Raw genomic sequence first — 14,459 nt, 5'->3', positions numbered from 1 at the left:
ATGAATTGAGAAAGCAAATAATTAGTGTGACTCACTTTATTGCAGTCATTGCTTTATTGTGGTGGTCTGGAACTGAACCCACAATATTTCTAAGGCATGCCTATAAGTTAGTTTCAAATTGAACAAGGCAGAAGTCAAATGTTGCTGAAGTTCACTTAGATAACATGTAGAAGATTTAGTATTTGAAATGAGGTGGTCTGACCTGTGCTACTAACATTTGTACTGTTTTGATTTTATGTATAAGATGCTTTAGATAGGAATACCAGGAAAAAAATGACAGTGATTGGCTTACAGTTTTAATTGTATTGCTGCCATGCACTAAGATATTATTCTTCTAAGTTTATGTGTGCTATAGTGATGTACACACATATATTTTTCCATTTTGGGGGGATGAAACAAAGTCCACAGATACTAATTTTGGACAGTTTTCTGAATTGTTAGTTCCTATTTAGTTTCTCTAAATAGACAATTCAAAATAAAAAACATACTGACACCATTACCCAAATCCAAGATCTCCAGACATTTGAAGTAACAAGTAGAATTTGAGGTCTTTCTGTTATTGTTCCTAAGCCCTCCAAATCTGCTTAATTATTGATAGTCTAGAAAAAAGATAAAGATTCAAGTGTCTTTGAGTGTTAGTGCACAGAGCTTTAAGAGTAACACACATTTATTAAGGATGTGTTACATGCTTGGTATTCTGATCAATACTTTACATAATCATATTAAGTGAGCTTCACAATTAACTTATGAGCAAGGTCAAAATATCAAACCCATTTCAAGATGAGAAAATAGAGTTTTAAAGACACCAAATTACTTATCCAAAGCCACATAGAGAGTAAGTTCTAAAGTAGTGATATTTCTCTAACTGTATTAAAGACTACTTATATAAGAATTGTGTCATGGTGCTGGTAAAAACCCAGGTCTCTGTGTGTCCTCAGTCTTCCCACTGAGTAACATCAGCATTTGTGTTTCCTATTTGGTTTCTCTATGTTTTGACCAACACCTCCGTTGAGATGTTTGAGAATCATGTTCATAAATTGTATCCACTAGTTAAAAAAGGGAAGCTGTGGGAAAGAAATGCAACTTTTGCCTATTATCCTGTGAAAGGGTGCCTTTCTACATATTCTGTAAATACCTCCTCAGTTACTCAGCAAAATAAAGCACAGAACTGTTAGGAAAACGCTACATAAAGCATTTTACTTGTCCTTCTGTCTAGTAGCCTCTGAAACTTGTTAAGAAGCATTTATTCATTTTACAAACCCCATGAGTTTTCTTGCAAACTTTCTTTTCCTTCTCTAGCACAGAAAATTACTACTGTTGAATCTAACCAGAGGTAGCCTTGGAATAGTAATTGTATTTGTGTAATGTTTTAATGATTGAGGTATTTTCTCATGAACTATCTTATACAATGAGAAACTAATATCTCTCTGTTTTGTGAGCCAGGGTCTGGTGTTGGTGCTGGTAATAGAACAGTGAATGAGGAAGTCATACTGTTCACTTTCATGGAGTTTCTAGTACAGTTAACACTCTAAAGTTTTCTTTTAGGTTNAGCACAGAACTGTTAGGAAAACGCTACATAAAGCATTTTTACTTGTCCTTCTGTCTAGTAGCCTCTGAAACTTGTTAAGAAGCATTTATTCATTTTACAAACCCCATGAGTTTTCTTGCAAACTTTCTTTTCCTTCTCTAGCACAGAAAATTACTACTGTTGAATCTAACCAGAGGTAGCCTTGGAATAGTAATTGTATTTGTGTAATGTTTTAATGATTGAGGTATTTTTCTCATGAACTATCTTATACAATGAGAAACTAATATCTCTCTGTTTTGTGAGCCAGGGTCTGGTGTTGGTGCTGGTAATAGAACAGTGAATGAGGAAGTCATACTGTTCACTTTCATGGAGTTTCTAGTACAGTTAACACTCTAAAGTTTTCTTTTAGGTTGTAGAACTGTGAGGTATAAAAGATGGGTGTTCATGGAATACTATGCAGCCATAAAAAAGGATGAGTTTGCGTCCTTTGTAGGGACATGGATGCAGCTGGAAACCATCATTCTTAGCAAACTATCACAAGAAGAGAAAACCAAACACCGCATGTTCTCACTCATAGGTGGGAACTGAACAATGAGATCACTTGGACTCGGGAAGGGGAACATCACACACTGGGGCCTATCATGGGGAGGGGGGAGGAGGGAGGGATTGCATTGGGGAGTTATACATGATATAAATGATGAATTGATGGGTGCTGACGAGTTGATGGGTGCAGCACACCAACATGGCATAAGTATACATATGTAACAAACCTGCACGTTATGCACATGTACCCTAGAACTTAAAGTATAAAAAAAAAAATAAAAAAATAAAAGATGGGTGCTATTTTTCCTATTTTAAATATGAGAAAAGGGAAGTTAAAAAGGCTATGAAACTGGTTCATGATTGTCATTTACTTAATGGACACCTAAATTATTTTGCTGATTCTAAGTTTAGTATTCCTTTTACTATCTTACACTGCCTTTCAAACTTAGATAGTTTGGACAGATTTCAACAACTTTTTGCACAACTTATATTAATTAAGCCCTAACCTATATTGGCCTGATTTTGATTTTATATGTATATATCTGAAGATGTAGTAAATCATACTGTGTTCAGGAATTAGAAATGGAGGACAAGAAGAATGAAAATTAAAGGAAAATAGAATAATTGGGAAACAAATGATAAGCTCATGTTATTGCTTCTGTATATTCAAAGAAGAGACTAGGTAATTCTGATAGGCAAGATAATATTAAAAATAACTCCAAAGAGAAGAAAGGGAGAAATACGCAATTTTCAGCTACTGATTCATTCACACATATCTTTTATTGTACAATAAAGCCCTTATCTGTGTTATACTATCCACCTCTTTGCATTAAGGTAGTTGGTCAACCTTGGTCATGCCAGCCTTCCTCTCACACATTAAATAATGTTTGTTCTCACAGAAGGTAGGGTGCATTTTCCCATTATGAAAATAAGCACAATTCATATTTCCTTTTCCGTCTTCCAAAAGCTCAAACCTGTGAATGGGAAAGTTAGAATAAATTCCTTTGAAAACTAAGCAAACAATCAGTAATCAAACTCTGTGTATAGCAGTTTGATGCACCAAATAGAGACCCTGAGGAAAATAGGAAAAAAAGAAAAAACAATTCTCATTGTTGAGAAACTTCCACGCTGCTTGGCAGTACAAGGTATGTATATTTGAAAAGACCAATATTGATTTAATGTAGCATAAGATTGGGAGCAAGGGAACTCTAGGTACAATAGGAGCCCTGAAGAAGTGATGGAGATGGCTCCAAAATAATGGGAAAATGTGTTATCTACAAGATCAGACTTTAGTTCAGTATTGATGGAAGGTCAGGGCTTAGATGAACTGACGGGAGATGGAAGAACCCTACAGGACAAGTAGCTGCAATGGATGGGAATACACTCACGGAAAAGTAAGTTGATTCAGTAGTTTTGAAATCAGGATTTATGTTACAAGATAAATCATCTAAGACAGCATGCTGTATTTTAATTGACTGTTAAGTTATATTTATTTCTTTCTAAACCGCTTATAATGAGAGGCCAAGGAATATATACTTATTAGTTTATTTAGAAAATATCTGCAGAACTATGTGGCAAAGATTTTCTATGTGCTGAGGATACACTGATAAAGAAAGACAAGAAAGATAATGTCTTTCTTGTTGGGGAACTTTCATTTCAATGGGGCGATACCAGCAGGAAGCCCACAAAAAATGGACAAGAAAAATTCAGACAATGGTAAGAGCTACAAAGAAACAAAACAGTGGTAGACTGTATGGATGTGGGTTTAAGGGAGGCTAATTTAGTTTGGGTAGGGTTAGCCTCATTGAAGAAGTGATGTTTAAATAGAGACTTGAGTCACAAGAGATAGCTGGTCATGGAGTTGTGGAGGCAGAGCATTCTAGAAGAAGAAAATAGCAAGACAAAAGTCTTAAGGCAACAAAACAAGTTTGATTTGTTGGAAGAATGGAAAGAACACTAATTTGCCTGCAATATTGTGAATGAGGCAGCCAGCAATGGGAGATAGGAGATAAAGCCCAAGGTCTGTGAAGCGGCTTGCTTGTAGTTGTAGTATCCTAAGATTCTACCTATAGTAAATACTTAATAAATATTTGTTTAAAAAATTAATTAATAACTTGAGTAATTATCAGATTATATAAGTTTTGGCAATCAGTTTAAATTTTAATTGAAGAGAGACTGCAGTTCTGATGTACAGGATGAACAAAAGATGTTGAGTCTAGAGATTAGAAAGCCATATAGGAAGCAACTCAATTCTTAATGCAATTAGTCCCTTTGCCTGGATTGTTTGTAGAAGGATGAAGCTTCATTAATGGACATTGGAATTATCTTGTGAACTACAAAGTATCGAATTCTTGGAGACTCCTAGAATAGAAGAGTAGGCAAAATAACACTGAACATTCAAAAGGACTCTCAAGGTAGCAAATGTCAACTGAAAAATAATGATAATGAAATTTTGTTTCAAAAATATATGAAGATAATCAGAGCAACCAAAACACGAAAACACACACACACATGCGCATGCATGCTCGTGCACACACACACACACACTCATACACACATACATGCACACAGTGTTCCATGGTAAAGTTGAATGTAAAAATGAATGGGAATAATATCAGAGATAAAGGTAGATTGTGGCTTAGATAAAGAGCAAAAGAATGGGAGATAGGGGAAAGGAGAATCGTCTTATGACCAGTGCTCTCTTGTTTGAATTAGTGGGTAAATGAACCAGCTGCTGCTTATACAATCCATAGTAGTGACTTGGACTGAGAGAAAAGGAAATCTCAAGAATAAAAGTTTCTAGTACTGCCTCCTATTCTAAGTGTCCAGTGACTTACATATTTTCTGAGAGAACCGAGCCATCCTCCCACTTCCAGACCTCATTGGACTTCTGGCGAGATAATCCGACCCAACGAATTAAACCAGTCCTGGCTTTGATGTATTCCTATTGTAAACATAAATAAACACAATAATCAGAATCCCTCCACAGCTCTTGGTAATGACAGACAAGCTTCATGATAAGATGTTGGACAAAAAATGTTGGATTACATGTCTATATTAATATTAATGAATTACATTTGATGTTTGAAATTGTACCAATTTGACTTGTCTAAGAACTTAAAAAAAAACTTGTAGGACACAGGTAAAATTGTACACAAAATAGCTGATATTCTAATCTTCCTTTGTTTTTATAACATATATTTAGATCTTCAATCAGTTGAGGATTATACTCCCAAATAGAATACCAAATATGATTCAAAGGAATACATGTAAACAGAGAAAGGAAACACAAAGAAATGTATTGTTGATGAGCTGTATATTCCTTAGAGTTAAAGCTCTACCTGCTTTGGTTTTATTGCTCATCTTGCCTATAAAATCTTACATATAGAAGTATTAACTTGTTTTAGTTAATTGGATAAAGGCATTTATGATGTCTTTCTCAAAAGGATGTATAAATAATGTACATCTACCTTTCCCTATTTACTTTCTTCTAATGAGCAATTATCACTATCTACTAAACTATATACTGTATCATTTGTTTTGTTTCTTGGCTGTTGCTTTAACTAGAGTACACTCTCTTTGAGGTTAAGGATTTTTCTTTCTGTCTTATTAACGGCATAGGTCCAAGTTCTGGAATAGTTTCAGCACATAGTTGTTGAATTAATGAAGGAATAAGTGAATCAATCAACCTATGGGTAACAAAATTATGTGAAGACCAAATGCTTATATATTCTCAGACCTCCCAGAATAACAAGTGATGATGCGTTCTTGGTAAATAAAAAATGACTTGAGCTTCTTGACAATATGTGAGACTCAAAATGGCATTCCACGGGAGATATTGTATGAAAGTCATGTGTGACTGTTTATTTCTTAAAGCTTGAGCCACCAGGAACCTTTCTGTTATTTCCTAATATTTTCTTTAAAATATATCAATATTATATACTTCCCAATAGGAACTGACAGATAAATTCTACCTGAAATCCAACTATACGATTTCTTTGTCTTGAAAAGTTGCATGACTACTTTTAGTTATAAATCTTCAACCTGGCATCTGCCTAGACTAATACAAATTCAGGATATGCATATATGTCTCGAATTAATCTCTATATAATAGAGCTGAGATTTTAAGAAAACTATCATATTTTGCTGGAGTGGAAAGAAAAGCTAATTTGTTTAACTGGATATCTCCCGCATGAGTCTGAGTCCACAGAAACAGTAAGTGGACAGCACAGCAAGTTAGAACAACAGAGGACACAAATGAATATGAACATTGCTGGGCTGACTCTTTACGTGTGACCCACTATGGCCTGAGCTGTCAGGAAGGGACAAGTCAATTTGACTGATCAACTCTAGCAATGTTGTAGAATATTATGATTGGATTGAATATTTGGGTTCTGTAATTCTTACTAGGTTTCATAAGGTTCTTAGATTAGTACAAACTGAAAGATGTTAAGAAAAATGTAAAAAACAAAAAAGGTCAAGTGTTGCATTTGAGGTTTCTCTCCCTTGCCTCCAAAATATTTGACATAAGAATCTTCTCACCAGAATGTTATGGTTGTCAATCTTCAGTAGAGTAGCATTCAAGTCAGTGCAGTACTGCTTACTCTCTTTCCATGTTAAGTTGTGCCTGAAGAACCCATAGCAGTTATCTCCATAGTATCTCCAGTTTGTGTCACAAGGGCTGCATTTATGACCTTCTGGAGAAACCAAGCACAGGAATGGTGTATTTTTTCTAAATTGGGCTTACATGTTCTCCACATTCAATGTTTTCTGCAGATCTCAAGACTCCCTTCAGTTGCCATAAGAGAAATGCTCCAGGAGTTGGAGAGATGAAGAAGTTAAAAAAACAGTACTTACTGACAGCGCCCTTTAGTTCTGATTGTTTTATTACATATTGGCAGAAACGCTTTGCTAATTGTTGTAGAGTTCCTGTGCGATTTTCATTCTCATCTTGTAGGTAATTGTGCTGCATGACAGCTAGATTCAAAAATTAAATAATAATAATTTGTAAATAGAACCATAGAAATGATGCAAAGATCTGTCATTGAATTTTCATTTCATTAACATTGCCAATATGTGAGGAGTTAACTAGATACACATGATTAAATGAATGTTGAAAAGTGTGAAGGGGCCATAAAGAACAAATCAAGAAATAGAACTGACACCTGAGGGTTAATAAGTGAACTGTTTGAAGGAGACAATCACAAATAAAAAAATCCCAACATCAGTAATATCCCCGGAGCCTGTATTCACTTGCTTCGATACAAGCTTCTCAACTGAGTTGTAGAAGTGAATGACCTCTTATTTTCTGTACTTTCTGTGATGCCAAACTATTCATTCATTTAAAAGTGCATACTGATTTCTCATTATGCTTAAAGTACTTGTGATATTCAGGTAAATAATAAAGAAATACAGGATGATAAGTGTTAGATTCTAACATCTTTTAAAAAATCAACAAATGCACAAACAAGCAACAACTCCACAGACTACAATGTGCCATTGGAGGGCTGTGAGAATTATAGAAAGAAGAAATGCACAATAATTTAGTAAGCAAAATGAGAAACAGAAAATGTTAGATAGAGAGAACAGAATGGAAAAATTTCAGACAAGCGAACATGGAATTTATATATGAAATTGAAAAACTCCAGTTTGGCTGGTTCTTAGGATATGCAAGATAGGAAAAGGGACAACGAAGTTTTTAAAAATAGTTTGGATCCACACTGAGGAGGGTCTTAAAGGCCGGTAGTACATTCTTAAAAAAAGCTTTTAATTAATTAAAATCTTAAAACCTTATCTTAAACTCAAGGAAATGGTCAGCGTTCTCCTTTATTGAGATTCTCTTAGTAACTATCTGTAGGACAACTGGAGTAGTGACAAATAGACAAATAGTGACCATTGAGAAGCTTAGTGGGATATGCCATGACCCTTCAGTATTACCTTCCTCCAATCAAATTTCTGGCAGAGTCAATACTTACACCAAATCCCCAGAGCCACCAGCCCGACAACCATCCCCACACACAGGATCATCAGAATCAAAGCCATCACACGCCACCAGGAGGAGGAAGCAGAGTCAACTGTAGGCATATAATAAAGATATCAAGGAGCAGGCAGTATGGGTTAGCTATGGGGAAGGCTCACCCCTGCCCCTGCCCCTGCCTTCTCAGGGTCCTCTAAGTAATAGAAAGAGTTTTGCTGGCAGATCTCACTTGTGTTCTCTTGATGATCATCAACAATAGGCATGGCCCACTCCCATACCACACACCCATCCTCATCCCTAATGGACTTTACCTCTCCAAGCCAAAATATTACTTGCTGTTAAGGCCTGATGTGTTTGTGTTTTTTGTTTTGTTTTGTTTTGTCTTATGCCCACCCATTCCATGAATAGTTGCTTTAATAAACAGCAAATGAAGAATCACACTCATTTGCTCACATTCAGAAAATGAAACTTCCAACCATTCTCTTCCCTTATCCCCTTGACTTCTATGCCCTCTAGGATTAAACGCTCAGAACCTTAATGCAGTTTTCCCTGCATGTATATTGGATGCTTGTAATCTAAATAGGTCTGTATGAGCTTATGAAAACACTACTCAAATGCTTTAGAGCATTAACATCGTTCAAGAAAAAGAAATTAAACTATATACACTATCAATAGTAGAAAAACCAAAAGCTGAATCAACTCATTTTTTAAATTAATTTCCAAATTATTGGCTCTGAGCATTCTTACCAGAGATGAGAGCTGGTTTTCGAGTTTTAATATTTAAGGTGACGTATCCATCTTCATCCTGCATGGCTTCCCGAGTACTGCAACTGAGCTCGGAGTTCAATGACTTTGCAAAATGTAGTTTCCACTCTTACAATTTCAGTATCTGTCAGTATATGATCTTCCTGTCTCTAGTAGGGTAGAACCATGTGAGATGGGACACATTTTTTTTCTCTGCTTATTGTTTTCCAGGAAGCCTTTTCATAGCTGCTCAGAGATACATGGATCTTGAACACAAACACACAAAAATAATAATAACTTGTGGTAAAGGAGTAGATAGGGTATTTGCTTCCTTTTTTTTTTTTTTTTTTTATCTTCAACACTAAATAAAGGGGCATTCCATCATGTGTATCCTTTCCAAGAACAAAGGTTCCTGCTTTATCTTAACTCTAGCTTAGTCTAAATTATATTGCTGAAATGAGAGATTTCTGATGAAAATTCATGGGTAGCTCACCAGCAGATATATAGTTTATCCGATTGTGAGAAGCAAGTCTAATATAATTGGATCTGACAGGGGCTAAATTAGCTGTTTCGTAGTCTTGTGTTGGAGGAGATCATTCCTGATTATAACCTAGAATTTATACAACTTCTTGCATATTTTATACATTTTATTTTTTATTTGAAGGATCCACATGAGACAGGCCTGATATTGCTTAGATTTAGGTGTTGAAGGAGAACTATCAAATAAAGTAAAATAACACAGAGTTAGCGACTTGCTGCGTTGTTCTTTACTAGTGCTTGTGCTTTAAAGTGAGTTTCCTGGAATGGAAGAATTTTGATTTGATGAAATCACTTCATTTCACGTACAGTGGTGTTTAGATGAATATTTAAGACTGAATGAGTCCTAGCACCCTTTCTTCACAATATAATATGATTGCACACATTTAACTTTATGAAATGCGCTTTTAAATTATCTTAGCTTGCATTGAAAGTAATTATAAGCACAGCCATACAAAGCTAGCTGATGCGTTTATTATAGGAATATTGGGAAGGATGTTGTCTATTTTGCCATAGAGTAGCTCTTACATAGTTTTATGGCAGATTTTTACTTTTGTTAAATCACCATGACTAGCAAAACTTTAAGTAGTAGGCATTTCCCTTATAAATAATCTGAATTCTATTTTTCTTTAATTAGCAGAGTATTCAACTTTTCAATATAGTTATTATGTGGGCTGTGGTAGGTGATATTTTGTTTGTTAGCTTGCCCTTTAGTATAGCTTGTAGATTTGTTTCTTCCCTGCTATATGCTTCACTCTGAATTCCTTGTCAACTCACTTAAAATTATCTTTCATTCTAAATTTCTTCCTCTATACTCTTCAAATTATTTTGAGAATGAGGTGAAGAATAAATGTAACACACATAAAAGACATTCCCTAACTTTGGAAAGCCAAACTTCGTATGATTCAAATATTTTTACCAAAACTAATTCTTATTTTAAAAAATCACACTTGAAATAAATGTCAAATTTTAAGAAAGGACTAAAAATTTAAAAAAAAACATTAGATCCCAACATCATTTTTGTTGCTGAGTTTCTTATCTCAGTTAAAATATTCAGGGATTCCCAATCATAAGCTGGGTAAATTCAGTCACTTCCCATTCATCTACTACTGCTTCTGTTCTCATAACTTCTGTTTCAGCCAAAAGGGACTCTTCACTCTCCCATCACTAATCCTCAGGCTTTTCTGGAAGATTGAGGTTGGAATGGGGTTTGATCCTCCCTCTCTTCCTTCCTTTCTGCACCGACTCATCAGCAAGTCCTGAGGCTATTCTGTCACAATAACCCCTCTCTTTCAGGTTCTTTCTGTCACTGCCTTGCTTCAGTGTTTTGTTACCTAAAATATACAGAAACACTAAAAAAAAAATTGAAAAAATAACTGTGACAAAGTAACAGAGAGAAAAAAAAAATGTGTGGAGGTTATAGTTCAAATGACACTTTTCCAATAAAGCTTTATTCTGTTCTCTAAGGTACCAAACAGGCACATATGAAAACTTAATTCATTACATTAAATCAGATATGTAAAGGTAAGATCCAAGGACATTGAGAAGATGTTTTAATTATTGTAAACAGTTTTTGTTTATTAACAAAACTTTAAGATGGTATTAAAATAACCATTAGATTGCTTTGTTGAGGTATCCACATTCTCTACGTCTTGAGCAGCTGATTTCATTATAAAACATATCCCATTTATTTTTGTAAGTCACCAGGAAAGTGCCAAGATTCGTTGTTGATTCTTTAAAGCTTGGAACGGTATATTTAATGCCTGAAGTATTTAACACTCTGCCTTTGGAGATACTCCTTTCCTATATCTCAGACTCTGGACTTTCCATTGCTTCATTCCTCTTTCTCATTGTAATTTAATCTTTCTTTTTGGATCTTTGATCATTCCAGCCACAGTCTGAGAGTCTTATATCATATCTGTATTCCACAAAATACATGTTTGCCTTTCTGTCTATCCCCCTCACATGACTTTGTGGTGTTAGAAGCAAGCTGAGTGAAGACAGAGGCTCTCAGGGCCAAAGGAACTAGCCCTTGATAACACTGAGTTCTAATTTTGCTCCCTCCCCACATTCTATAAATGTAAGTTGAATTACTCAGCAAAAGTTAAGCAGAGAACTCAGGAAAGAGAGATAGATATCACAAATGCTTCTTTTCCTTTTCCCGAATCCAGAGGCTTTGCTAGTTACCTTTTAATCACCCTCTAAAGCCCATTATTAGCTTATTTTATTTCTGCTTCAATATTTTAACCTTGCTTGAGTATCTTATTCCCTTCTCCTTTTCTTCACTAAGGAAACTATATACAGCTAAAAAATGCTTTTTTTTTTTTTTTGAGACAGAATCTTGCTCTGTTGCCCAGGCTGGAGTGCAGTGGTGCAATTTTGGCTCACTGCAAGCTCCGCCTCCCAGGTTCACACCATTCTCCTGCCTCAGCCTCCCGAGTAGCTGGACTACAGGCGCCCGCCACCACGTCCAGCTAATTTTTTTCTTTTTTTTGTATTTTTAGCAGAGACGGGGTTTATCATGTTAGCCAGGATGGTCTCAATCTCCTGACCTCATGGTCCGCCTGCCTCGGCCTCCCAAAGTGTTGGGATTACAGGCGTGAACCACCACACTCGGCCTAAAAAAATTATTTATTCCAAATTTCCTGATGAATTGAATTTGAAATAAAACCTTTTATTCATTTAATATTTTATAGATTAAGAACACTCTAAAATTGTCTGTTTTAAAGCAAATATTTAACAAATGTTAATTACGTTCCAGACACTGAAATTGGTGCTGAGTATTCATGGAGAAAAATCATGAGGCTAGTCTTTATGAAGCACAGAGTGTTAGATTTTAGCTATGTGAACTTCTTTTTTTTATAAAAAAACAAAAACACAAAACACACACACACACACATTTAGAACATCTTACCCACCTGAGTACACACCAGCCCACATTCTTGTCCCTCTTCCTTGCTTCACTCTTTTCTATAATGTTGATCACTATCCGACACACATAGTTATCTTCGGTAATAAAATTTTCATCCATTATCCCCAGAAGAAAATGTTTCTTGGCTCTAAAATAGTGATGGACATCACTTAAAGCAGGTTCTTGAGTAACATCCTTTTGTATAAGATTGTTTTGTTATAATGTTTTGAGGAAAAAAATTGCTTCCTACCTGAAGCCACTGTGTAGGGTTTGCACGGTCTCCTCTGTCTGCATGGGTTTTCCCCAGGTCCTCCAGTTTTCTCCCACACCCCAAAACTGTGCACGTTAGGTGAATTGGTGTGTCTACATGCTCCCCGTGTGACTGAATGTTGGTGTGTGTGTGCGTGTGCCCTGTGATGGGATGGTGGCCTGTCCAGAGTCAGTGCCCACCTTGTCCCTGAATTGCCGGGATGTGCTCTGGCCACCTAAACCATACAGCTGGAATAAGCAGATCAGAAAATGAATGAATGAATACAAATTATAATAGAATAAGAATTTGTAGAATAGTCAATAACTATACAAATGCAGTATAAACTAGACAATAAGCAACGCAGTCTGAAAGCACTCAGGGAGCCCACTCTACCGGTAATAGTCTTGTTGACCTACATCGTTTAGAAGGTGCTTCTGACAATTTTTGCTTTGCAAATATCCATTCCTTGATTTAACCTACTGCTATGACCGCCAACACCCACTGTTTAACCAAAAGTTGAGTAAATAATTACCTTACTTGTTTTTATTCCTCTTTCCTGAATGTATGTACTATGTATAATTCACAATGGTTTTAATAGTTACTATTAGAAGTGTTTTGAGTCTTTATTTACCACTTGGGTAATGTTTTTGTGACCAGAAATATGCTGTAAGTACTTAGCTCTTGTTTATATCCATTAGCCTACGATCAGATTGGCTTTGTTCTACCTTGCTTCACCTAAGTCACAGTTTCTAAGAATCTATTAATTAATGATGTTAAGTGATGACTTTCTGTGTTACCCAATACATGTTTGTTGAATAAATGAAGCATATATGTATCACAGGCATTATAATCCTGATTTTGCACATGGGAAGAGAAGTTTAAATCATTTGAGGAACTTTTGAATCATCACACTTCTTGTAAAAGGTAGTACCATTTGCTCAGTTTCTAAATTCTTTCCACTACATCATGATGTCTTTCATAGACTCCATTATCTATGTTTTTGGCTGAACAACGAGTTAAAGAAAGTAAGATACCAATGAGAAGGAGTGCATGCAGTAAGAATGAAAATTAGTGGAATACATAACATTACAGCTAAGGCCGATCAATACACAGGGATGGCCGGTGGGTGTGTAAAAGAGAAAGACAACAAGGTGTCAGCCACTGTGGGGTTATAATAATGATTCCAGACAGAAACGAAAGGAAGTGAGCGCTTCACAACTGATGCTAGCTATTCACAGGCTTTTGCGCGTATACCCCTTTTACACCAAAGCTGTTCGCCTTTGACTTGCCAGGCTTTCCACAAATACTAAATACTGTGTAATTTGGAAATGGTAGGATTTCCTGTCATAGAAAAGTATAATTAATATTTTCTCCTTCATTTACAGAAAGCTTAAACATGTGGATTTCAAAGTTAAATAAGCTTTTTTTTTAAAGTTAATAAACTAACCAACTAATAACTATCAGACCAAAATTACAGCAGAGCATTTGTTGCAAGCAGTAGGGAAATTGAAGGAAAAAATGTGCCGGTCTGCATCATACCGCAGAGTTGATCAGGCATGTATACACAAAACATATGTAAGTAAAAAGTTAAATAATAAATAACAATCAATTGAATTAAGATTTACGTTAATATTTGAAGAACAGGTAAATATTGACTAAGAAGAGAAAGAAGAAAGCAATGGTTTTCAGGCAGGGCAAACATCTGAATAAAGGTCAGGAAGTTTGAATACCCGTGTACTTCTTGTAAAAAGCAATACCAGGCATCAGGCATGCTGGCTCACTCCTGTAATCGCAACACACTGGGAGGCCGAAGTAGGAAGATTTCTTGAGCTCAGGAGTTTGAGACCAGCCTGAGCAACATGCTGAAACTCTTCTTCTACCAAAAAAAAAAAACAAAACACACACACACACACAAAAGTTATCTGTGTGTGGTGGTGTGTGCCTGTAGTCCCAGCTACTTGGGAGTCTG

General features: G+C 35.8%; 1 protein-coding gene across 2 annotated transcripts; it reads right to left on the bottom strand.

The window, feature by feature from the left end:
- Nucleotides 1-2,818: 2,818 nt before the first annotated feature.
- Nucleotides 2,819-13,000, bottom strand: CLEC1B (C-type lectin domain family 1 member B). 2 transcript variants are annotated; one of them, XM_017854845.1, is made up of 8 exons: nucleotides 12,491-13,000; nucleotides 12,248-12,388; nucleotides 8,796-9,058; nucleotides 8,047-8,145; nucleotides 6,929-7,048; nucleotides 6,614-6,768; nucleotides 4,909-5,015; nucleotides 2,819-3,045 (listed from the first exon to the last, which is right to left on the bottom strand). In XM_017854845.1, exons 3-8 carry the CDS (start codon nucleotides 8,857-8,859, stop codon nucleotides 2,901-2,903), a joined length of 690 nt encoding a protein of 229 aa, XP_017710334.1. In that variant the 5' UTR covers nucleotides 8,860-9,058; nucleotides 12,248-12,388; nucleotides 12,491-13,000; the 3' UTR covers nucleotides 2,819-2,900. The 2 variants fall into 2 exon arrangements, with proteins under 2 accessions (XP_017710334.1, XP_017710336.1); XM_017854847.1 differs by having other exon boundaries at nucleotides 8,796-8,962.
- Between the last annotated feature and the right edge of the window lie 1,459 nt (nucleotides 13,001-14,459).

Source organism: Rhinopithecus bieti, unplaced genomic scaffold (genome assembly GCF_001698545.2).
Source record: "Rhinopithecus bieti isolate Rb0 unplaced genomic scaffold, ASM169854v2 scaffold_39951, whole genome shotgun sequence".
Classification (NCBI taxonomy): domain Eukaryota; kingdom Metazoa; phylum Chordata; class Mammalia; order Primates; family Cercopithecidae; genus Rhinopithecus; species Rhinopithecus bieti.
This window is presented reverse-complemented; position numbering and strand designations above follow the sequence as displayed.